Consider the following 24,733-nt stretch of genomic DNA (forward strand, 5'->3'; position numbering starts at 1 on the left):
CATGGAGAAGAACATTCTGTTTGAGATACTTCATTATGTTTGAGTTCAGAATATATTCTAAGTTCTACAGAAGATGAATGTAAAAGACATCTGACATTAGTTCTGTGGGTCATTCCTGTTGGCCTTCTTGTAAATGTGTTTGACCTGTGCTTTCTTTCAATCACTTGGCACAGTTTTTTATTCAAGAGATCTGCAGTATATTATGATTAAAATGGGAGCTAAGAAGGTTGCAAAATCTGTATATAATCTGACATAAGATTACTTTGAGGAAACATATAATTTTAGTGATTCTAGCTTATTCACAAATCCACCACTGACTCTAATATCTATGTCACTTATCCTAGCAGTTGTACAAAAATTGAACTGGGGCAGGACTCATAGCTTTTCCTTTATAAAGGAATATTTGAAAATGAAGTTCAGTGCTTTTGCTTTGCTACCCTCCATTGTTAGTTCCTGTGCCATCTACTAATGTGTGGACATTAAATTTGGTACAACTGACAGCCCTTACATAAGAGCAAAATTTCATTTGGTTTTGTGTGAGGAGTTTGGATATTCTGGCAGGGCATTTGTTGAAGGTTTCCTGTACAGCCACACACACTTCAGTTACCATTTCAGCAACTTGGAAAGGATGGATTGCAATCTTTTCTTTCCATGTTGTTGTATTCCATCTGGGATTTTTCATGTTTTCATTTAGCTATATATATAGCTCTATGCTTTGTTTTACACCCATTCTGCAGTATCTTTTAAAAGTCTGTTTACAGAAACTGTATATGATGCAGGCTCCCTCACATCATAAGTTGTTCTACTAGGTACGCACGTATCCAGCTTGGTCAACTATTCTTCTAATTTTCTGCCAAAGTTCATCTACACGCTCCTGCACAGAGCAAAATGTTTAAAGTACAACACTATTACCTCTTAATAGAGGTGTATGAGTTTTTGTGTGAAGTTTTGTCACTAAATGAACCTGAGATGAAAAGTGCTACTCTTCTTGAGATATTCTCTATTCATGTATCAATACTTTCTAATATGGATCCCAGGCTGACTACTAGTCGAATGAGGGTTTTGTAAGATATCTCTGTTGTCGGTACGTTATGTTTCTTGAGGAATATTCCAATGAATCTCAGTCTGGAACATGTAATTTGTTTTATGTGGTAATTCACTGTAAATTGCTTTGTATGCATATTCCCAGCTATTTACTAAAAGTAACTGCTTCCAGTGCTTGTTCTGATATTGTGTAGTCATAGAGTAGTGGATACTTCCATACATTTATGCACAATATGTTACATTTGTTTATTTTGAAGGTCAACCACCAATACCTGCACCGAGCATCATTCCTCTGCTGGCCTTCTTGCAGTTGCTACAATTTTCTAGCGTTGCAATTTCTTTGTATACAACAGCTTTTCAGTGAACAACCTTATAGTGTTTCCCATACTATCCACTAAATCACTTACATGCATACAAAGTGAACAGTAATGAATCTATAATGCTCCCTTGAGGTATGCACAAAATTACTTTCATGTCTGAAGACTTCTATCCTTTTAAGAGTGACATGCAGTGTTCTTTCTGCTAGGAACTTCTCATTCAAATCACAAAGGTGGTGTGACATTCCTGTTCATTAGGCTGTATTGTGGAACTACAGAAGTCACAGAATATGGCATCAATCTGATGGCTGGTATCTACTGCCCTCTGGGTCTTGTAGACAAATGAATGAGTTGGGTTTCATGCAAGCATTGTTTGCAGAATTCATATTGAGTCTATAAAGGAGATTTTGAGTCTTCAGAAATGTCACAATAAAAGTGCATTAAATATGCTATAAAATTCTACAACAGCCCAATGTCAGTGATATAGGCCTAATGAATTTTCAATTATCCTTCTTGTAAATGGTATGGACCTATGCTTTCTTTCCAATCACAATGATTACCTTTCCAATGATCTACTAATGGCTGCTGGTAGATGAGAAGCAAGTTCTTTCACATACCCGATCTAGAACTGTATGGTACTTCATCTGCTCCAGTCATTTTTCCTCTGTTGAGCTATTTTTGTGGATTTTGTATCTCTCAGACATTTATCTTGATATCTGTCATTTTGACATCTTTGCGACAATTGAGAGGAGGAAACTCAGTACGATTCTGCTCATGAAACAGTGTAGGAAAAAGAAATTTGGTATTTTGACCTTCCTACAATCACCCACCCTTTCAGTACCATTAGAGAGTCTTTGATCTTTTACTGATTTAACATATGACCAAAGCTTAGATCAGTAGGTAGAATTTTAGTTTCAAATTCACTGAACACTTCTTACATTACTCTCCTTACTCTCACTTTGTTTTCATTTAGCTTTTGTAGCCAACAACATTTTTACTTCAGTTAAATCTGTGATGAAGTTCTCTTTAATTTTGTACTGACTTAAACACAGATACTGAGCCATGGTATTTCTTTTCCCATCCCTCATAACCTTGCTTAGCACACACACTAACAAAACCAAATCATTATGACCACTGCTCATCATGACGGTGGACGCCACCTAGTGGCATTGAGGGTAAGTGATGCGGTGACAAAAGTATGTAAGTGGAACAGACACAGACAGGGGATCACTTTAGTGAAGATATGGGCTGCACATGGGGAAATCCATTGAGATAAGCAAATCTGACAAAAGGGCAGATTATTACTGCACAAAACCTGTGAACGAGTATCTTGAAAACAGTGAAGCTGGTCAAATGTTCTTGTGCTACTACCATTAGGCGCTAACTGGTTGGATGTCTACGACTCTTCACAGAACGCAGGGTTCAGAGGCTTGTCTGCTCTGTAATGTAGGATAGATGGTGATCTGTGGCATCTCTGCCGAAAGAGCACAAAGCTGGTGCACACACAAGTGGTCCAGAGCACACCGTTCACCGTACATTGTGGAACATGGAGCTCCACAGCAAATCACCCTAGGTGTCCACATGTTGACCCAATGACATCATCAATTACGATTGCAGTGGCCACTGCACCATCAGGATTCAACTGTCAAACAATGTAAATGTGATGACTCTTTGGATGAATCACATTTTTGCTGCATTAGGTCCCTGGTTGTCTCCACCAACACTGTCACGGAGGTGAACGGTGGCTTGAAATGCGCAGTGCGCCACGTACACAGGCTGGTGGGAGCAGTATTAGGCTATGGGAGACATTCTCCTGCACTTGCATGGGGTCTTTGGTAGTAATCGAAGACAAGCTGACAGCTGCAAACCACCTGCATCCCTCCATGCTTGATGTCCTCCTCCCAAGGTGATGTCATCTTTCAGCAGTATAACTGTCCACGTCTCAGAGCCAGAACCATGCTACAGTGGTTTGAGGAGCACTATAATGAACTCACATTGGTGTCTCAGTGACCAAATTTCCCTGATGTAAATCGTATGGAACCCAACTAGATTGCTATTGGGCACCATCACTGCATACGCAAATCAGTGGCCCATTATTTATATGAATTCACGACCTGTGCAGAAATATCTAACACCCCATAATGTCACAAACCTACCAACAAACTGTCAGATTCCTGGTACGCAGAATCAGTAATGTATTTTGTTCCAGAGATGGACAAACAGATTATTAAGCAGACGGTCATGTTTTGGCTCATCAGTGTATAGATCTAGGGCATATTGTACAATGCTTTTGAATTTTATCCATTTTTTTCTTATCTCTGTCCCCAGAAGTGAATATTTGGTTTCAACTGCTCAGATACTCTACAATGTGTTTCCTGTCATGTTTACTAAATACTATCTTAACATTCCTTGTAGTATCTGAAGTCACAGTTGCAACAGTTGCTTTATGCTCAGCGAGTCAGCTCTCTACATTAACTGTTTTGAACAGTTCAAGTCTGTTAGTTACTAGCAGGTCTAACTCGTAACTCGGTCCTCTATGTAACTGCTCAAAGTATTTTTCATAACAAAAGTAAAAAAATAAAAACTGTTCAGAACTATTTCACATCCATCTGACACCATTTTCAATCACATGACTCTTCCTCTCTAAATCTGGCAAACTGAAGACTGGCAATACAATGAACAGCACATTCAGAAAACTTAGTCTTCATATTCTCCAAGTTTTCTCTGGAATGCTCTACCACTGCAGCTCCTGAGGCAGATAGTCTATAAAAACACCCAATTAACATGTTTGACCCACCTCTGATGTTTATCATCATGCAAATTATTTCATATTTAAAATCTGTTATAACCCCACTAAATGCTATCAACTTCAGTATGGCAATAAATGCGCCAACACCATTAGTACCTCTCCTGTCCTGCAATACATTTTTTAATCTGAATTTTGTGTTTTGCTGCAATTCACTTCTGGTTCCCATCCACTTTCTGTTTCTAATATTACATGGGCATTATTACATTTCATAAATAATGCTAATAATGGACACATTGCGGATTCTCCTGCCATTTACTAATACCACATAAAGAGTTTCTCTTATTGCTCTGCAGAGGCATATATTCACTTCCAAGAGTAACATGACCAGTCTTTCAGCAATTACTGAAGGTAATTCATTGATGATCTTATGGAGAAGTTTCTGTAGCTCAAGGAACTCCCGTGGTCATAGCACATACTCTGGCACTCAAGTAGCTGCTTCCTTTGAGTAGTGTGCAAGCCTTACATATTGAGGGAGCCCTACAATACTCCATCAGATAACAGTGGTTCGAAATCAAGAAATCAACTTTTAAGATCACTGCAAAATAAGCCTCCAGTTTAGATCTTCTAATCAGCAACAAACCAGAGGATTGGCGTTCATTTTGGGTAAGCTACTACAAAAGTTAGACATGCTTCCACCCCATGTGTGAGGCTAGCTGTCTTCACCGATAGAGCCAACCATTGAAAGGTACCAAAGACATGGTCTTAGAATTCAGTGGGGGAAACAACATTTGGGCCAGTATGAGCCACAATTTGCAGTCATGAGCAACCTCCCAGTAAACATGCACTAGACTTCTTTCCCAAACTGCCTGCTACTCGTCTGAGGGGCTCCACTACATGCATAATGATAAAAGTCCCAATAATAACGTAACGCTGCCCCCCCCCCCCCCCCCCCCTCCAGTGCTTCTCCAGACCTGGCAGAAAAATCAGTGACTTGCCCAATAAGAAAAGCATGTCATGCTGGCTCAGATGTGCTATTAACGTTGGGCAGCATGCCATACATGTTACTAAGGCATAATGGGACAACTGTGTTGGTGAAGACAATGCTGCTGGATTTGACAGTGAAATCAACATTGCAAAAGATGATGTAACTTACCAAACGAAAGCGTTGGTACGTTGATAGAGACAATAATAAACACAAACACACACACAAAATTCAAGCTTTCGCAAACCATGGTTGCTTCATCAGGAAAGAGGGAAGGAGAGGGAAAGACGAAAGGATGTGGGTTTTAAGGGAGAGGGTAAGGAGTCATTCCAATCCCGGGAGCGGAAAGACTTACCTTAGGGGGAAAAAGGGACTGGTATACACTCGTGTGCACGCGCGCACACACACACACACACACACACACACACACACACACACACATATACCCACCTGTAGATATACAGACACAAGCAGACATATGTAAAGGCAAATACATATATTCTCTCTACTAGACATTAAAATTGCTACACCAAGAAGAAATGCAGATGATAAACAGGTATTCATTCGACAAATATATTATAGTAGAACTGACATGTGATTACTCTTTCACGCAATTTGGGTGTGTAGATCCTGAGAAATCAGTACCCAGTACAACCACCTCTGGCCATAATAACAGCCTTGATACGGCTGGGCATTGAGTAAAACAGAGCTTGGATGGAGTGTACAGGTACAGCTGCCCATGCAGCTTCACCATGATACCACAGTTCATCAATAGTAGTGACTGGCGTATTGTAATGAGACAGTTGCTCGGCCACCATTGACCAGACGTTTTCAATTGGTGAGAGATCTGGAGAATGTTTTGGCCAGGGCAGCAGTCAAACATTTTCTGTATCCAGAAAGGCCTGTACAGGACCTGCAACATGCAATCGTGCATTATCCTGCTGAAATGTAGGGTTTCGCAGGGATCGAATGAAGGGTAGAGCCACGGGTCGTAACACATCTGAAATGCAATGTCCACTGTTCAAAGTGCTGTCAATGCGAACAAGAGGTGACCAAGACGTGTAACCAATGGCACCCCATTCCATCACTCCTGGTGATACACCACTATGACGATGACGAATACACTCTTCCAATGTGCGTTCACCGCAATGACGCCAAACACGGATGCGACCATCATGATGCTGTAAACAGAACCTGAATTCATCTGAAAAAATGACGTTTTGCCATTTGTGCACCCAGGTTCGTCGTTGAGTACACCATCGCAGGCACTCCTGTCTGTGATGCAGCGTCAAAGGTAACTGCAGCCATGGTCTCCGAGCTGATAGTCCATGCTGCTGCAAACGTCGTCGAACTATTCGTGCAGATGGTTGTTGTCTTGCAAACGTCCCCATGTGTTGACTCAGGCATCGAGATGTGGCTGCACGACCCATTACAGCCATGCGGATAAGATGCCTGTCATCTTGACTGCTAGTGATACGAAGCCATTGGGAACCAGCGGCATTCCGTATTACCCTCCTGAACCCACCGATTCCATATTCTGCTAACAGTCATTGGATCTCAACCAAAGCGAACAGCAATGTCGCGATACGATAAACCACAATCGCGATAGGCTACAATCCGACCTTTATCAAAGTCAGAAACGTGATGGTACGCATTTCTCCTCCTTACACAAGGCATCACAACAACATTTCACCAAGCAACACTGGTCAACTGCTGTTTGTGTATGAGAAATTGGTTGGAAACTTTCCTCATGTCAGCATGTTGTAGGAGTCGCCACCAGCGTCAACCTTGTGTGAATGCTCTGAAAAGCTTATCATTTGCATATCACAGTATCTTCTTCCTGTCGGTTAAATTTTGCGTCTATAAAAACAAAGATGATGTGACTTACCAAACGAAAGCGCTGGCAGGTCGATAGACACACAAGCAAACACAAACATACACACACAATTCAAGCTTTCAAAAATCTGCTTGTGTCTGTGTATGTGCGGATGGATATGTGTGTGTGTGCGCGAGTGTATACCTGCCCTTTTTTTCCCCCTAAGGTAAGTCTTTCCGCTCACAGGATTGGATTGACTCCTTACCCTCTCCCTTAAAACCCACATCCTTTCGTCTTTCCCTCTCCTTCCCTCTTTCCTGATGAAGCAACCGTTGGTTGCGAAAGCTTGAATTTTGTGTGTATGTTTGTGTTTGTTTGTGTGTCTATCGACCTGCAGCGCTTTCGTTTGGTAAGTCACATCATGTTTGTTTTTAGATATATTTTTCCCACGTGGAATGTTTCCCTCTATTACATATATATAGCATTGGTATGTTGATAGAGACACTAACAAACACAAACACACACACAAAATTCAAGCTTTTGCAACCCACGGTTGCTTTGTCAGGAAAGAGGGAAGGAGAGGGAAAGATGAAGGGATGTGGGTTTTAAGGGAGAGGGTAAGGAGTCATTCCAATCCCAGGAGGGGAAAGACTTACCTTAGGGGGAAAAAGGGACAGGTATATATACACACACACACACACACACACACACACACACACACACAAGGAGACATTTGTAAAGGCAAAGAGTTTGGGCAGAGATGTCAGTCGAGGCGGAAGTACAGAGGCAAAGATGTTGTTGAATGCAAGGTGAGGTATGAGCGAAGGCAACTGGATTATAGCAGAGGTTGAGGCCTGGTGGGTAACGGGAAGAGAGGATATATTGAAGGGCAAATTCCCATCTCCGGAGTTCTGATAGGCTGGTGTCAGTGGGAAGTATCCAGATAACCCGGACGGTGTAATGCCAAGATGTGCTGGCCGTGCAACAAGGCATGTTTAGCCGCAGGGTGATCCTCATTACCAACAAACACTGTATGCCTGTGTCCGTTCATGCGAATGGACAGTTTGTTGCTGGTCATTCCCACAAGCTTCACAGTGTAGGCAGGTCAGTTGGGAAATCACGTGGCTGCTTTCACATGTGGCTCTGCTTTTGATCGTGTACACCTTCCGGGTTACAGGACTGGAGTAGGTGGTGGTGGGAGGGTGCATGGGACAGGTTTTATACTGGGGGCGGTTACAAGGGTAGGAGCCAGAGGGTTGGGAAGGTGGTTTGGGGATTTCATAGGGATGAACCAAGAGGTTACTACGAAGGTTAGGTGGACAGCAAAGTTTGACAAGGTAATCCCATTCCTGATGTCCAGGCGGAGCTTCAAGGAATCCTCAGAACCTTAAGCCCCCTACAAAACCTTTCACCTGACTCCATCAACCTCCTGACCCCACCGACACCCCACACCCTTACCTTCTACCTACTTACTAAAATACACAAACCCAATCATCCCGGCCGCCCCATTGTAGCTGGCTACCAAGCCCAGACAGAATGTATCTCTGCCTACGTAGATCAACACCTTCAACCCATTACATGCAGTCTCCCATCCTTCATCAAAGACACCAACCACTTTCTCGAACACCTGGAATCCTTACCCAATCTGTTACCCCCAGAAACCACCCTTGTAACCATTGATGCCACTTCCTTATACACAAATATTCCGCACATCCAGGGCCTCACTGCGATGGAGCACTTCATTTCACGCCAATCACCTGCCACCCTACCTAAAACCTCTTTCCTCATTACCTTAGCCAGCTTCATCCTGACTCACAACTTCTTCACTTTCGAAGGCCAGACATACCAACAATTAAAGGGAACAGTCATGGGTACCAGGATGCCCGCCTCGCAAGCCAACCTATTTATGGGTCGCTTAGAAGAAGCCTTCTTGGTTACCCAGGCCTGCCAACCCAAAGTTTGGTACAGATTTATTGATGACATCTTCATGATCTGGACTCACAGTGAAGAAGAACACCAGAATTTCCTCTCCAACCTCAACTCCTTTGGTTCCATCTGATTCACCCGGTCCTACTCCCAATCCCATGCCACTTTCCTTGACGTTGACCTCCATCTGTCCAATGGCCAGCTTCACACATCCGTCCACATCAAACCTCCATTATGACAGCTGCCACCCATTCCATATCAAACGGTCCCTTCCCTACAGCCTAGGTTTTCGTGGCAAACGAATCTGCTCCAGTCCTGAATCCCAGAACCATTACACCAACAACCCGAAAACAGCTTTCGCATCCCGCAACTACCCTTCCGACCTGGTACAGAAGCAAATAACCAGAGCCACTTCCTCATCCCCTCAAACCCAGAACCTCCCACAGAAGAACCCCAAAAGTGCCCCACTTGTGACAGGATGCTTTCTGGGACTGGATCAGACTCTGAATGTGGCTCTCCAACAGGGATACGACTTCCTCAAACACTGCCCTGAAATGAGATCCTGCCCCACTCCACCAAGAGTGTCTTTCCGCCGTTCACATAACCTTCATAATCTCTTGGTTCATCCCTATGAAATCCCCAAACCACCTTCCCAACCCTCTGGCTCCTACCCTTGTAACCGCCCCAGTGTAAAACCTGTCCCATGCACCCTCCCACCACCACCTACTCCAGTTCTGTAACCCGGAAGCTGTACATGATCAAAGGCGGAGCCACGTGTGAAAGCAGCCACGTGTGAAAGCACCCATGTGATTTACCAACTGACCTGCCTACACTGTGAAGCTTTCTATGTGGGAATAACCAGCAAAAAACTGTCCATTCGCATGAACGGACACAGGCAGACGGTGTTTGTTGGTAATGAGGATCATCCTGAGGCTAAACATGCCTTGTTGCACGGCCAGCACATCCTGGCACAGTGTTACACCATGCGGGTTATCTGGATGCTTCCCACTGACACCAACTTATCAGAACTCCGGAGATGGGAATTTGCACTTCAATATATCCTCTCTTCCCGTTACCCACCAGGCCTCAACCTCCGCTATATTCAAGTTGCCGTCGCTCATACCTCACCTTGCATTCAACAACATCTTTGCCTCTGTACTTCCGCCTCGACTGACATCTCTGCCCACACTCTTTGCCTTTACATATGTCTGCTTGTGTCCGTATATGTGCGGATGGGTGTGTGTGTGTGTGTGTGTGTGTGTGTGTGTGTGTGTGTGTGTGTGTGTGTGTGTGAGAGAGTATATCTGTCCCTTTTTCCCCCTAAAGTAAGTCTTTCCCCTCCCGGGATTGGAATGAAACCTTACCCTCTCCCTTAAAACCCACATCCTTTCATCTTTCCCTCTCCTTCCCTCTTTCCTGATGAAGCAACCGTGGGTTGCAAAGGCTTGAATTTTGTGTTTGTGTTTGTTAGTGTCTCTATAAACATACCAACGCTACACACACACACACACACACACACACACTGGCCATTAAATTTACTACACCACAAAGATGATGTGCTACAGACGCAAAATTTAGCCGACAGGAAGAAGATGCTATGATATGCAAATGATAAGCTTTTCAAAGCATTCACACAAGGTTGACGCTGGTGGCGACACCTATAACATGCTGACATGAGGAAAGTTTCCAACCAATTTCTTATACACAAACAGCAGTTGACCAGTGTTGCCTGGTGAAATGTTGTTGTGATGCCTTGTGTAAGGAGGAGAAATTTGTACCATCATGTTTCCGACTTTGATAAAGGTTGGATTGTAGCCTATTGCGACTGCGGTTTATCATATTGCGACATTGCTGTTCGCTTTGGTCGAGATCCAATGACTGTTAGCAGAATATGGAATCGGTGGGTTCAGGAGGGTAATACGGAATGCCGTGCTGGATCCCAATGGCTTCGTATCACTAGCAGTCAAGATGACAGGCATCTTATCCGCATGGCTGTAACGGATCGTGCAGCCACATCTCGATGCCTGAGTCAACACATGGGGACGTTTGCAAGACAACAACCATCTGCATGAACAGTTCGATGACATTTGCAGCAGCATGGACTATCAGCTCGGAGACCATGGCTGCGGTTTCCCTTGACGCTACATCACAGACAGGAGTGCCTGCGATGGTATACTCAACGACGAACCTGGGTGCACAAATGACAAAGCGTCATTTTTTCAGATGAATTCAGGTTCTGTTTACAGCATCATGATGGTCGCATCCATGATTGGCGTCATCGCGGTGAACACACATTGGAAAGGACGTGTAAAGCTGGCCGTTGGACAGATGGAGGTCAACGTCGAGGAAAGTGGCATGGGATCTGGAGTAGGACCAGGTGAATCTGATGGAACCAAAGGAGTTGCACATGGTCCAATCCAAATCCCATGCCACTTTCCTTGACATTGACCTCCATCTGTCTAACGCCCAGCTTCACACATCCCTCCACATCAAACCCACCAACAAGCAACAGTACCTCCATTATGACAGCTGCCAGCCATTCCATATCAAACAGTCCCTTCCCTACAGCCTAGGTCTTTGTGGCAAACGAATCTGCTCCAGTCCTGAATCCCTGAACCATTACACCAACAACCTGAAAACAGCTTTCGCATCCCGCAACTACCCTCCCCACCTGGTACAGAAGGAAATAACCAGAGCCACTTCCTCATGCCCCCAAACCCAGAACCTCCCACAGAAGAATCCCAAAAGTGCCCCACTTGTGACAGGATACTTTCCGGGACTGGATCAGACTCTGAATGTGGCTCTCCAGCAGGGATACGACTTCCTCAAATCCTGCCCTGAAATGAGATCTATCCTTCACGAAATCCTCCCCACTCCACCAAGAGTGTCTTTCCGCCGTCCACCTAACATTCGTAACCTCTTGGTTCATCCCTATAAAATCCCCAAACCACCTACCCTACCCTCTGGCTCCTACCCTTGTAATCACCCCCAGTGTAAAACCTGTCCCACGCACCCTCCCACCACCACCTACCCCAGTCCTGTAACTCGGAAGGTGTACACGATCAAAGGCAGAGACACATGTGACAGCACCCACGTGATTTACCAACTGACCTGTCTACACTGTGAAGCTTTCTATGTGGGAATGACCAGCAAAAAACTGTCCATTCGCATGAACGGACACAGGCAGACAGTTTTTGTTGGTAATGAGGATCACGGCCAGCACATCTTGGCACAGGGTTATCTGGATACTTCCCACTGACACCAACCTATCAGAACTCCGGAGATGGGAACTTGCTCTTCAATATATCCTCTCTCCTCGTCACCCACCATGCCTCAACCTCCGCTAATTTCAAGTTGCCGCCGTCATTCAATAACAGCTTTGCCTCTGTACTTCCGGCTCGACTGACATCTCTACCCAAACTCTTTGCCTTTACATATGTCTGCTTGTGTCTGTTATGTGCGGATGGATATGTGTGTGTGTGTGTGTGTGTGTGTGTGTGTGTGTGTGTATATCTGTCCCTTTTCCCCCCCAAGGTATGTCTTTCCGTTCCCGGGGTTGGAATGACTCCTTACTCTCTACCTTAAAACCCACACCCTTTCGTCTTTCCCTCTCCTTCCCTCTTTCCTGATGAAGCGACCGTGGGTTGCGAAAGCTTGAAATTTGTGTGTGTGTTTGTGTATGTTATTGTTTCTATCAACGTACCAACGCTTTCGTTTGGTAAGTTACAGAATCTTTGTTTTTAGATATATTTTTTCGACGTGGAATGTTTTCCTCTATTATATAGAAACTGCAAGGTTGATTTGATTGTAAAATCCAACAGCATTGTCTTCATCAACACAGTTGCCCCATTATGCCTTAGTAACACGTATGGCATGCTGCCCAATGTTGATAACACATCTGAAGCCAGAATGGCATGCTTTTCTTATTGGGCAAGTGGCTGATTTTTCTGCTGAGTCTAGAGAGGCATTGGGTGGGGGGGTTATATTATTATTGGGCATTTTATCATTATGTTATGCATGTAGTGGAGCGCCTCAGAGGAGTAGTATGCAGGTTGGGATATATGTATGCAAGCTACAACAACAGAATTTTCGCAAAAACAATATATTTTACACAGACTTTCAGTGATCAGTATGTAACTACAAGAGTAAATTTTAGCAGACAAATTACTGGGTTGTACTAAAATTTGATAAGATTGAAAATACAGACATTATTAATTTTTTTCTTTTCCTTGCATCATCTAACATGAATTTTTTAACACATTACAGTGAACATTGTTTAATATTTGTCAAATGGTTAATTTCATTTTGATTTAGTAACTTTAATTTGTGCTTGAAATGCAAAAGAATGTGTTGAACATTAACAAAATAAATACTGTGAGTGGTAACAATTCAAAACACACATTTTAAAAGCAACATTTTCCAGATATTTCAGTGAAATAAATGCTACTGCCAGACAGGATCTGGCTTAGCACCACTACTGAGCAACTGCTGAGAATATGGGTAGGGACTTTAGTTCCTTGAATAATGCAGTTTAACACTGTATTTTCTCCATGTAGGAGCTAGGTTCAGCATCATCCATGGCACTTGATATGGCATCAGTTCACATCCAAATACATTACATTTTATTGCAGCACCTCATCAGAGGTGGCTAGGAATTCTTACTTGGAATTTTTAACATAATATGAGATACATACCAATTTCGCAATTCAATGAAGGAAAGCTAGAGTGAAAACTATTTAACATGAATTTGAAGAAACACATATTTGTGTGTGTTAAAAGTATTTTATGTTAAACAGTATAAACAAACAAATATATATGCAAACAAATCCCTGATGAAACATCACAATGTTCCAAATTAAAACAAAATAAACAATATGACTGGCTGCAGTACAGAACACACAATTTATTCTAACAGTAACTGGATCTATACTCAGCCCATATGGTCACTGTTAATGTCTTCTTTGTTGATCAGGAAATTTCCGTATCTCACTGCATCATTAATATGGCATGTAGCACCCGACCTGAAACCTCCCATACCTGTGTCGGTTTAGTGGAAGCGTTTATAGTATTCATGAACTGTTACCACAGTATTTTGTGTTTTTCCTTCCTATTTCGAACTTATTAATCAGCTCCTATTACAATCAAAACTGCGCCTTCTTAATTCCAGATTGCTATTTTATCCTCTCTGCTATTTACTAATACTTCTACTCTAATGGCACATCATTTTCCAACTATTCTCTTGACATCATGTGCTTAGAAAGTGTTATATTCTACTGACATACACAATCATCCACCAATATTCTGATAAACTACTTTAATATCAGAATTCATATTATGCCTTGACTGCCCTCCAACCACTGAAGTTGTGGAACTGTCTGATTATTAAGCAGTAAACAAAAGCAACTAACTAATACAAAACTTTGAAATGTAAGTTATTTTCAGAGAATTGTTTTATCACTTACAACTTCTCTGCAAAAAAGTGTTATGGTAATAAAGATTTTTTAAATCACAGAATATAACTGACCTTCTGCCAAACTCTGTTTCGAATTTGCAAATCAGTATCTAATGAGTTCTCATTATTTGCAGAGAGATCATCTTCATTGTCATTTTCATGTGTTTTGTCAAGTTTATGCTGTGCAGAAGAATGTAAATGACTTCCACAGAATGACTCAGAGCATATATGACAACCTCTTACAAAAGTGATTATATCCACATACATGCCTCGCCAAAAGTAAGTCTTATTGAGTGTTTCATGCATTCGTTTGGCACCAAGATGAATTCCTATTAAAAAAAAATTACACTATAAGAAAAAAGAAATGTCACTTTGATTTAGAAACTAAAGCCATAAGCATGAAACAAGTATTGTAAATATATTTAGATGATGAGACACTGTGTTTATCAGATCACACTAACAAAGAAAAATAATGATCACAACCAAAGATTAAAAGAAAACAAAAAGGTTTGCAAAATTGAATATACAATCCAAATATTATCTGGCATACATAAGGGAGGGAGGGGGGGGGGGGGGAGGGAGAAGAAAGATAGTTGTAGGGAATAGAAAGTAGAGAGATTCAGTACCAGATGACACAAGATTTCTAGTTTTTAGAAGATAAAACAAGTGTAGGGACTAAAAAAACCATGAAGAACCTTTTTGATTAATTGGTATTTTTAAAAGAAAATAGTTACCTATATCTTCAAATGCTGAATCTTGTTTACAGTACATTATTACTTTACAATGAACATTACTGTACGTCATGTAGCTTCTTTTCAATCCTTGAATCTAGATATTCAGTTAATTTATACAAAGTGTGACTCTTAACATAGCCAAAAGCCATTAAATTCTGATAAGACTTGGAACTTTTGTTTGGTACTTCTCACAGAATGGCAGAATGTACTACAATGAAATCAAAAACGTGTATACAATCAGCCTCTGGGACTACAAATACATCACAATCATACCCCAGATTTAATGTAGCACTTTCATTGTGCTAAATTTGGAGTATATATGCTTACAACTAGAAGTGGTTTTACATTGAATGAATTAGTTTATTCTTCATATTTCCATTTGCTATCATCACCACCACCATCTGGCATTGACAGTTGTGAGTCCCCACCTGGCAAGTTCAGCTGCCGGGTTGCAAGTCTTTTCCCTTGACACCACATTGGATGACAACACACTAGCCAGTCCCTGGGCATAGAAAATCTCCTACTCTGGCAGGAATTGATCTTGGACCTGATGCATGGCAGTCAGATGTGCTGACCACTCAGCTAAGGGGTCGGACTCTTTATGGATAAAGAAGTGTGATATGAATATCAACTCTCATGACAGTCCTAGACTGCCCTGCGCAGATCTCTTTAAAGCACTTGGTATTTTGACAAATGTTTCATAAAACATAAATTCTTTAATGTTCTTTGATGTTACCAATATCTTTTTTCCTCAAAAATAGTACAGGACATTATTATGCTACTAGGACTAAACTAAACGCCATCTTTACCAATATTCGAAAGCTTTAACATAAGCACAGATCCAGGCAAATACATGGGTACAAATGTGTTCAACAAAGTATCAGAGACTGTTAAATGTACAGAGGCAAATTTAGAGGCTTTAAAGAGTGAATTACAGAATTTTCTATTCACCAAACCTTTTCTATTACATTCAAGAATCCACCCACATGTATTCTTAACTCACATTATTCAATATTATTTATAATAAATACTTCAACTGGTTCCACTAATAAATTTGTTGATGGTATAGGAGTTGACCAAAAAGTAAATCATCTGGTCTCTTCTTAATATCTTCTTTATATCAACTTTTTATGGCTGCTGGCGAGTCATTGACAATGTGTCTTCTTGAATAATGGACACCTTTCTAGACCAAAGTAAGTGACTATAAATCTTTATGCATATCATTCTAGTATCTACTGATAGTACTGATTCCATGAGCTGAGCTGTTGGTTTGTGAAAGATATATACTATAACAAATTTTATTAATGAACAAATATACTGGGATAAATGTATTGGGAAGTAGGTAGTAGTATCTCCAGTTGAGTATCCAACTGTGATTCAGATTTCCTGCTCAGCCCACATATCAATATGGAGGACAGGTCAGAGGTATTCAAAGAGATTTTGGGATTATAGCCAGTCATCATAAACTTCACTCCACAATGTTTGGACTGGACACCTGCCAGTCATCATCAGGTGAGCCATCGAAGACTGATGAAGAAGTACTCCTTACACCTTATACAGTGCATTGAGAGCATTGCCACACATCCATCAGTCATGGTGACAGAAGCAAAAGGCATTCAGCAAAGAGTAACACAATCAAACCCAGGTACTGCAAATGCTTGCCTCCATTTTGGCCAGTTTGGGTCCATCTCAATCTACGTCACCTGCTGCGTCACCCCTTGCACCTCCTGTTTCGCCTTTCATTACCCTGGTCATTTATCTCTGCCATCTATATTGACTGATGTTACCTTATGCTGTGCTTTCTTTTTGTCTTGGTTATTGCCTCACACGTATCAACTCCTTTCCCAACTGTCTCTGCTCAAATGTCTTATACACAACTCGACTCTTTATGCTCTGAATTTTCTGCCCTATTTTCTGCGGGTTTGGGTTTTGCCAACAATTTCATGCCCCACATTATCGTGAAACCTCCGGTCACACTCCGTTTCTTTCAGGCTCGCCAGGTGCCGATGGTGCTCCATGACCAGGCCAAGGCGGAGCTTGACCCCCTTTGGGGTCATCCAACCAATCGCATCCAGCAAATGGGCTAGCCCCTTAGCCATTGTCAAGAAGCCATCAGGGCAGTTACGCCTTTTCAGTGATTTCAAAGTTTCTGTCAATTCTCAGTCTATCATTTACATATATCCTTTGCCATGCCCTGATGAACTTTTTGCTAAGCTTGCTGGCGATCAGTATTTTTCCAAGATCAACTTCTCTCAAGCATATTTACAGCTTCCTGTTGATGCTGAATGAAATGGAAAGAGTTAAAAAAAGTCACCCAGAACCCTGGGCTGGGGGTGACTTATTGGATGTGATGCGAAGGAAAGACTGATTGTTGGGGACTGCACTACATGATTACGCAATCTTCCATCTTTAAGCTCTCAGGTTCTCGAATGTTACTCAGTGCAGCCCCTAATAAGCATTTAATGACTTTAATACTGACAATTCTGGGTTTTCAGTTTCAATATATACTGCCATAGAATGTATCAGACCAGTTACTTCAAATAATATCCATAGAATGAATATGATATTTAACACACCAGAGGACATAACCTCCACCGTAAAATCTTTAAAATCAAAAAAATTGTTGTGGTTAAATTAAAATATAAATAAAGTTAATTAAAGAGAGTTCTTCTGAGATTAGTAACATAGTGAATTATTTGTGCAACAAGTCATTTATTACAGAATCATTTCCCAGTTGGCTAAAGTATGCTGAAGTTAAGCCTCTTTGACAAAAGGAGATAAAGAAATACTGTCAAACTTTTGTCTTGTTTCATTTTCATCAGCGTTCTTGAAAATTTTAGGTAATGTAATGTACAAGTGGTTTCTTATCCACCTTTCTGCATCTACACTCTTTATTAACAACCACAACACATACAAAAATTACGTCGGCTGATAACTGCAAGCCAAATAATGACAAGGTTAGAGAAACGTTAACAGAACTATTAACTGTCCAAGTACAGTGTCCTATCACTGACGACTGAATGCACATTGGCATGGAGCTGGTCTGACTCAAGAACATTTGTGTGCAGAGGATGGAAGAGGATGAAACCTCGCTGGCAGCAACCTGAAGTGACGAAGCAAGCTGGGATATTTTTACTTCCCCTCTTGTTTTGCCATTTGCCTCCTCAAAATTCATTTTTTCACTTTTAACTAATTAACATTAACATACATGAGTATAATTTGCATCTTCATAAAAGAGAAAGGCTGACACTCAGTTTTTAAAGAAGATAACACCAGATCTAATTTTGTGCTTAGTTTTATGTATTAATTAATTCCAAAGTAATTAACAGTTTTGTCCAACTTATATTTGTAAATTTCATGATTTAAACAAATAATTCAGCCTAACTCTTGTAGTAGAAGTAACTGTTAAAAAGACGGAATTTTTCGATGTACTCAAGTTAATTTAATGAGTTAAGTTTTAAATGTAATTTCTGTAAATTAAACATTGAACAATGTGAAGTTTCAGTACCTATTATTGTGAGGACACATAACGGGCCAATCTTTGGTCCCGAGACAGTCAATCCATGGCCGAGTTTCAGACAAGGAACCTGTATTGGTTAGATCAACAACAATGGATCCATGAAATAAGTGTAACACAACTAGGTCGTGTGTTAAAAGAATGACAGTGTGTTTCCATATGTACCTTTCTATTCTTCAAGAACTGTGAACTTTGTGATGGGGTTTTTCCTGCTCATAGATGTTCAACTGGAAACTATTGTAGCAGTATGTGGATGTTCGCATGAAAACTATTAATGAGGCTTATGGAAAGTTTAAACAATAGTGTACTGGCCATATATAACTGTGTATTATTGGGAGGTTGTAAACAGTGAAAGTAAAGTACTGTGAAACACAAACGTGCACCTGTCGGCTACATCATTCAAAGTAGTCAGCGTTGTACTTCCACAACCCATTTTCCAGCCAGTGTAGCAACGCAGTATGTTGACACAGAGGAAAACAAACAAAGAAACAAAGAAGGCAAAACCGTCACAATGTGTTCATGTTTGCCAGCCGGGCACTGGCTGCAGATGATTGCTTGCTTCACCCAGTCACTGCTGCTGCCAGATACAAATACTGTGGTGGCCGATTGTGTGGGCACACTGCCACACATCTGACTACAAATAATGTCTTGTCAGAGTCAGAGGTTGAATTTCTAAATGGTACACATAATTCATTGGACAGTAAATTACAAGCTATTAATATATTCTATGAACTGTCAGAGGTGTTTTGCTGTAAAAATAACAATATATTTTTGAGTAAATGAGAATATTGTGGTGCAACCTGCCCAAATAGCCACACTCGTTAGCACATCTCTTCAGGGATTTGGGTAGGCATGCCGGCCCATGGCTGAATCCACCTGTCAGATTAACAATCAGGGGTGGTGTGCCAGCCAGCCTGGACATTGTTTTTAGACAGTTTCCCACGGTGTAGTACCTACGTGCTGTCTCACAATTTACAAACAATTTGAAACAATTTCACAATTTCAAATGGAATAACACTAGATAAAGATAGATAGGGTGCACAAATTCTGTCCGGGGGGAGGGGGGGTGGGGGGGAAGGGGGAGTGATGACAGGAGCAGCATCTGGTCCCCTCTACCACTAACAGTGCCCAAACCAGATTAGCATGCTGGACTTGTGAAGATATGGAATATGGCCGGGAAAAGATGAGGAAGAAGAAGAATATTTTGGTGTAAAGGAAAATGTTGCAGGACAGTTCAAGTTCTGACAGGAAACAATGGGTGTAAGTAGGAAGAAGACCAATATTAAACTACGAGTTGTCATCCAACTGGGAATTAGTTATATTTGGTGTTACCCCAAGTTCCACCTTAGGGCCCTTACATTTTATTGTGCATACTAATGACTTTTAATCAGCAACATAACCAGATCCCAAGTCTGTTTTGTTTGCAGGCGATACAAACATTGGAATAAAAAGCAAATGAAGTACAATTTCAGAAATAGTGTTTGGTGAAACTGTCATGGAAATTAATGAACAAATCCTGGCTAATTTTTTTGTTACTAAAGCTATATACATTTCAGAACTTTTCGCCGTGTACAATGATTGCTAGTAAATTCAATTGGGGAGAGCATACTACAGAACTGATGAAGCACATCATTCCATAATGTCAGACAGTATCATTTTTTGGGGGGTAACACATCAATCCAAGACAATATTTTGTGAGCCGAAAAGTATGTTGTTGTAACTTGGACACACAACACAACCAAGAATGTTAGTATGACTTTATTAGACTGTGGCATGTATACCAATCACCATTACATACACTGAACACAGTAAGATAAGCAAATGCTTGCAAGCAGTGAAACAATAACTGAGTGCAAGCATAGTGCGGCAGGGTTTAAATAGGCCCTTGCCTGTGGTGGGCTCTATTGGTAGTTCACAGTATTGCTCTTTCATGGATGATGACACATTACTAATGCGCACAGCCTTCAAGTATGTGCGCATTACTTCATTCTTCTTCCCTTTGGCAACAGCTCGGATTTGTGATATATCCATGGCGTCTTCCTCTGCGAGGCTCTGACAGAGATGACTTGCTGATACTGGGGCACTTGGACGGAAAGTTTCACAGTCCACCTTCTTGTGTCAACATGTAAAGTAGGATGGGTGACGTCAGTGCAAGTTCCATGTCCACATCAAGTCCAGGGCCTGGTGGTGGTGGTGTACCCGCAATTGATGGCTGAGATGGAGGAGGCAGCTCCGACATGAATGGCAGCTGCATTGGCATTGGTAGCGCTATTGGAGAAGCAGCACCAGGTTCAACCACGAGTGCCGGGGGACCCTCATATGACATGGCAGGGACCCAGCTGCATCAGGCGATTCATTGAGCAATGCAGATGGCCATGGTGAAGTTGGTGTGCTGGCCAGGGTTGTCCAGTCATCCACACACAGGTGCATCTGGTTGAAATGATGTGCACAGAGGCCCTCTTCCTTGTGGACGTTGCAGAGCAAGCAGCTGCAGAATTGGGGATGACAGTGGGAAACATTTTGGGCGACAACCAAACCCACATGCCCAAGCAGCCACCACTGGCTGGAAACAGGACGATGGCTGCATAGGTTGGTGTCCATGCAGATTGTAATGTAGACTTAAGTTTGGAAAACCCCGTTTCACATGCCTGCGACCAGTGAAGACATGTTTCCTTATACAGCAAGGCATGTAGCGGTTGTGAAGCTGACGCTGCACCCAGCAAAAACCAATGATAAGCAATCTTACCTAAAATAATACCTGGAGTTCCTTGACTGATGTATGGCGCAGAAGAGCCATAATACCAGAGACATTCTAACAAATAGGTTTGATATCAGCAGTAGAGATCCAGAACCCAAGATAAACAATAGAAGGCTGAAAGAAGTGGCACTTTTCCAAATTGCATTTTAACCTGGTGGCCTGTAACACCAAAAAGAGCATTTGTAATTTGTCAAGATGTTCAGCAGTGGAGGAGCCGGAGCCCACAATATCATCAAGATAGCTGGCACAGCCACACCTCATGAGTTGCTCGAGAAGCCGCTGAAAAATCAGCAGGGAGCTGGCCATGCCAAACGGTAACCACAAATATTGATACAAGTCATAAGCTGTGTTGATGACCAAGAGCCATCTATACAGACAACAGCATGCATGTATTTGTTATAAGCGAAATATCAAATGCCGGACATTTTGGTACAAAGTGTGTTTTAATCAAACGCAGGAAGTTTCTTCACTCTGTGTGTAGTTTCACACAGTTCTTCATATCCAACTAGGAGAAGATTACATGGGTCTCATAGACATACAAAGATACACTGTGAACAAATATTTTCAAACAAATCAAGAAACTGGGTATTATACAAGAGGAGAATAATAATAATAATAAACCCCGTGGAGGCCCCGGGAAAAGAATAGGCCTCCGGTATGTTCTGCCAGTCGTAAAAGGCGACGAAAAGAACAAACCACTAATAGGGCTAACCCCCCTTTTAGTGTGATTAGTTGGTTCAGGACAGAACTAAAGAAGCCTCGGACAAGCGCCGTCATGGTCGGGGACGACGCTTGAACCCTGTGCCCGCCCACAATGGTAACGACACTGCTAGCCAACTGGAAAATGATTTAAATCCAAATAGAGGTGTTTTGCAGGATATGCTTCCTGCAACCACCCTAGAAGGAAAACAAAGACAGAGGATGAGGTGGTCAAATGAAGTTAATCGACACCTCATGTTCTGTTATTACCAAGCAACAAGCCTAGGAACCAACACAACTGGATACAGATCACAAGTATACACAACATTTATTACCAGATACCCAGAATTAAAATTTTTAACAGAACAACGACTAGCTGATCAGATCCGTGTAATAATAAAAAATAACAGGATACCCCAGTCAGAATTAGAAAACATCAAACAACAAGTACAACAAATACTGGAACAATATAATGTGCAATCAGAAGAAGAAGAAGAAAATACAGTAATGGACTCAAACATCCCAGAGCAAACAAACAAAGAACAACACGCATCAATTAAACAATCAGAGGAAAACGAAATCTTAAGACAGCCACCAGAACAAGCACAAATAGAACACGAAGTGACACACATGTTAGATATAGAAGAAAAATTTCAGCTGACATATATAGAATACAAAGACACAAATACAGACATTAGACCATTCTTGCAAAGACCGCCAAATAACCCACAAGTCGAAACAACAATAAAAACTATCAACACAATCATACACAACAAAATAAATGAAAACACAACTATGGAAGAGTTACAACTACTGGTTTATATAGGAGCACTCACTACACTAAATATACACACTAGGCAGAGATCAGAACCAACCAACACACAGAAGAAACCCACAAAACCAGCATGGCAACACAGGCTACAGATCAGAATAGAAAAACTGAGAAAGGACATCGGACAGCTAACACAATTTATAAGAAATGAAATGTCAGAAAAAAAAAAAAAACAAAAAAGGTTAGGTAAAATCCCACAACAAGAAGTGATAGAGCAATTAGATGAAAAGAAGCAGAAATTACAAGCATTGGCCAAACGACTTAGAAGATACAAAAAAAGTGAAAATAGAAGGAAACAAAACCAAACATTCAACACAAACCAAAAGAAATTTTACCAGACAATAGATAACACACACATTAAAATAGACAATTCACCAAACATAACAGACATGGAACACTTCTGGAGCAACATATGGTCAAACCCGGTACAACATAACAGGCATGCACGGTGGATACAAGCAGAAACAGACACATACAAGATGATACCACAAATGCCTGAAGTGATAATTTTGCAACGTGAAGTCACCCAAGCAATTAATTCTACTCACAATTGGAAAGCCCCTGGAAAAGATAAAATAGCAAATTTCTGGCTAAAGTAGTTCACCTCAACACATTCACATCTAACTAAATTATTTAACAGTTACATTGCAGGCCCATACACATTCCCTGATACACTTACACATGGAATAACTTATCTGAAACCTAAAGATCAAGCAGACACAGCAAACCCAGCAAAATATCGCCCCATAACATGCCTACCAACAATATACAAAATATTAACTTCAGTCATTACACAGAAATTAATGACACATACAACACAGAACAAAATTATAAATGAAGAACAAAAAGGCTGCTGCAAAGGAGCACGAGGATGTAAAGAGCAACTGATAATAGATGCAGAGGTGACATATCAAGCTAAAACTAAACAAAGGTCACTACACTATGCATACATTGATTACCAAAAAGCTTTTGATAGTGTACCCCACTCATGGTTACTACAAATATTGGAAATATACAAAGTGGATCCTAAATTGATACAGTTCCTAAACATAGTAATGAAAAATTGGAAAACCACACTTAATACCCAAACAAATTCAAATAATATCATATCACAACCAATACAGATTAAGCGTGCAATATACCAAGGAGACTCATTAAGTCCTTTCTGGTTCTGCCTTGCCCTGAACCCACTATCCAACATGCTAAATAATACAAATTATGGATACAATATTACTGGAACATACCCACACAAAATCACACATTTGCTATACATGGATGATCTAAAACTACTGGCAGCAACAAATCAACAACTCAACCAATTACTAAAGATAACAGAAGTATTCAGCAATGATATAAATATGGCTTTTGGAACAGACAAATGTAAGAAAAATAGCATAGTCAAGGGAAAACACACTAAACAAGAAGATTACATACTGGATAATCACAGCGACTGCATAGAAGCGATGGAAAAAACAGATGCCTATAAATATCTAGGATACAGACAAAAAATAGGAACAGATAATACAAATATTAAAGAAGAACTAAAAGAAAAATATAGACAAAGACTAACAAAAATACTGAAAACAGAATTGACAGCAAGAAACAAGACAAAAGCTATAAATACTTATGCTATACCAATATTGACCTACTCATTTGGAGTAGTGAAATGGAGTAACACAGACCTAGAAGCACTCAATACACTTGCACGATCACAATGCCACAAATATAGAATACATCACATACATTCAGCAACAGAAAGATTCACATTAAGCAGAAAGGAAGGAGGGAGGGGATTTATCGACATAAAAAACCTACATTATGGACAGGTAGACAATTTAAGAAAATTCTTTATAGAACGAGCAGAAACTAGCAAAATACACAAAGCAATCACTCATATAAATACTTCG

The 24,733-nt window shown here is 41.1% G+C and overlaps 1 protein-coding gene across 2 annotated transcripts in view; it reads right to left on the minus strand.

The window, feature by feature from the left end:
* The window catches only part of LOC126483992 (uncharacterized), a 91,573-nt gene that overhangs the window by 35,126 nt on the left and 31,714 nt on the right, over positions 1–24,733 (minus strand). Inside the window, exon 6 of one of the 2 annotated variants that reach the window (XM_050107297.1) lies at positions 14,359–14,615. The exons of the other annotated variant lie outside the window; for it this stretch is intronic. Within the exon in view, the coding sequence (XP_049963254.1) occupies positions 14,359–14,615 (257 nt within the window). The remainder of the gene's footprint in view (positions 1–14,358; positions 14,616–24,733) is intronic. 2 annotated transcript variants of the gene reach the window in all.

The sequence above is a fragment of the Schistocerca serialis genome, chromosome 6, assembly GCF_023864345.2.
Source record: "Schistocerca serialis cubense isolate TAMUIC-IGC-003099 chromosome 6, iqSchSeri2.2, whole genome shotgun sequence".
Lineage (NCBI taxonomy): Eukaryota > Metazoa > Arthropoda > Insecta > Orthoptera > Acrididae > Schistocerca > Schistocerca serialis.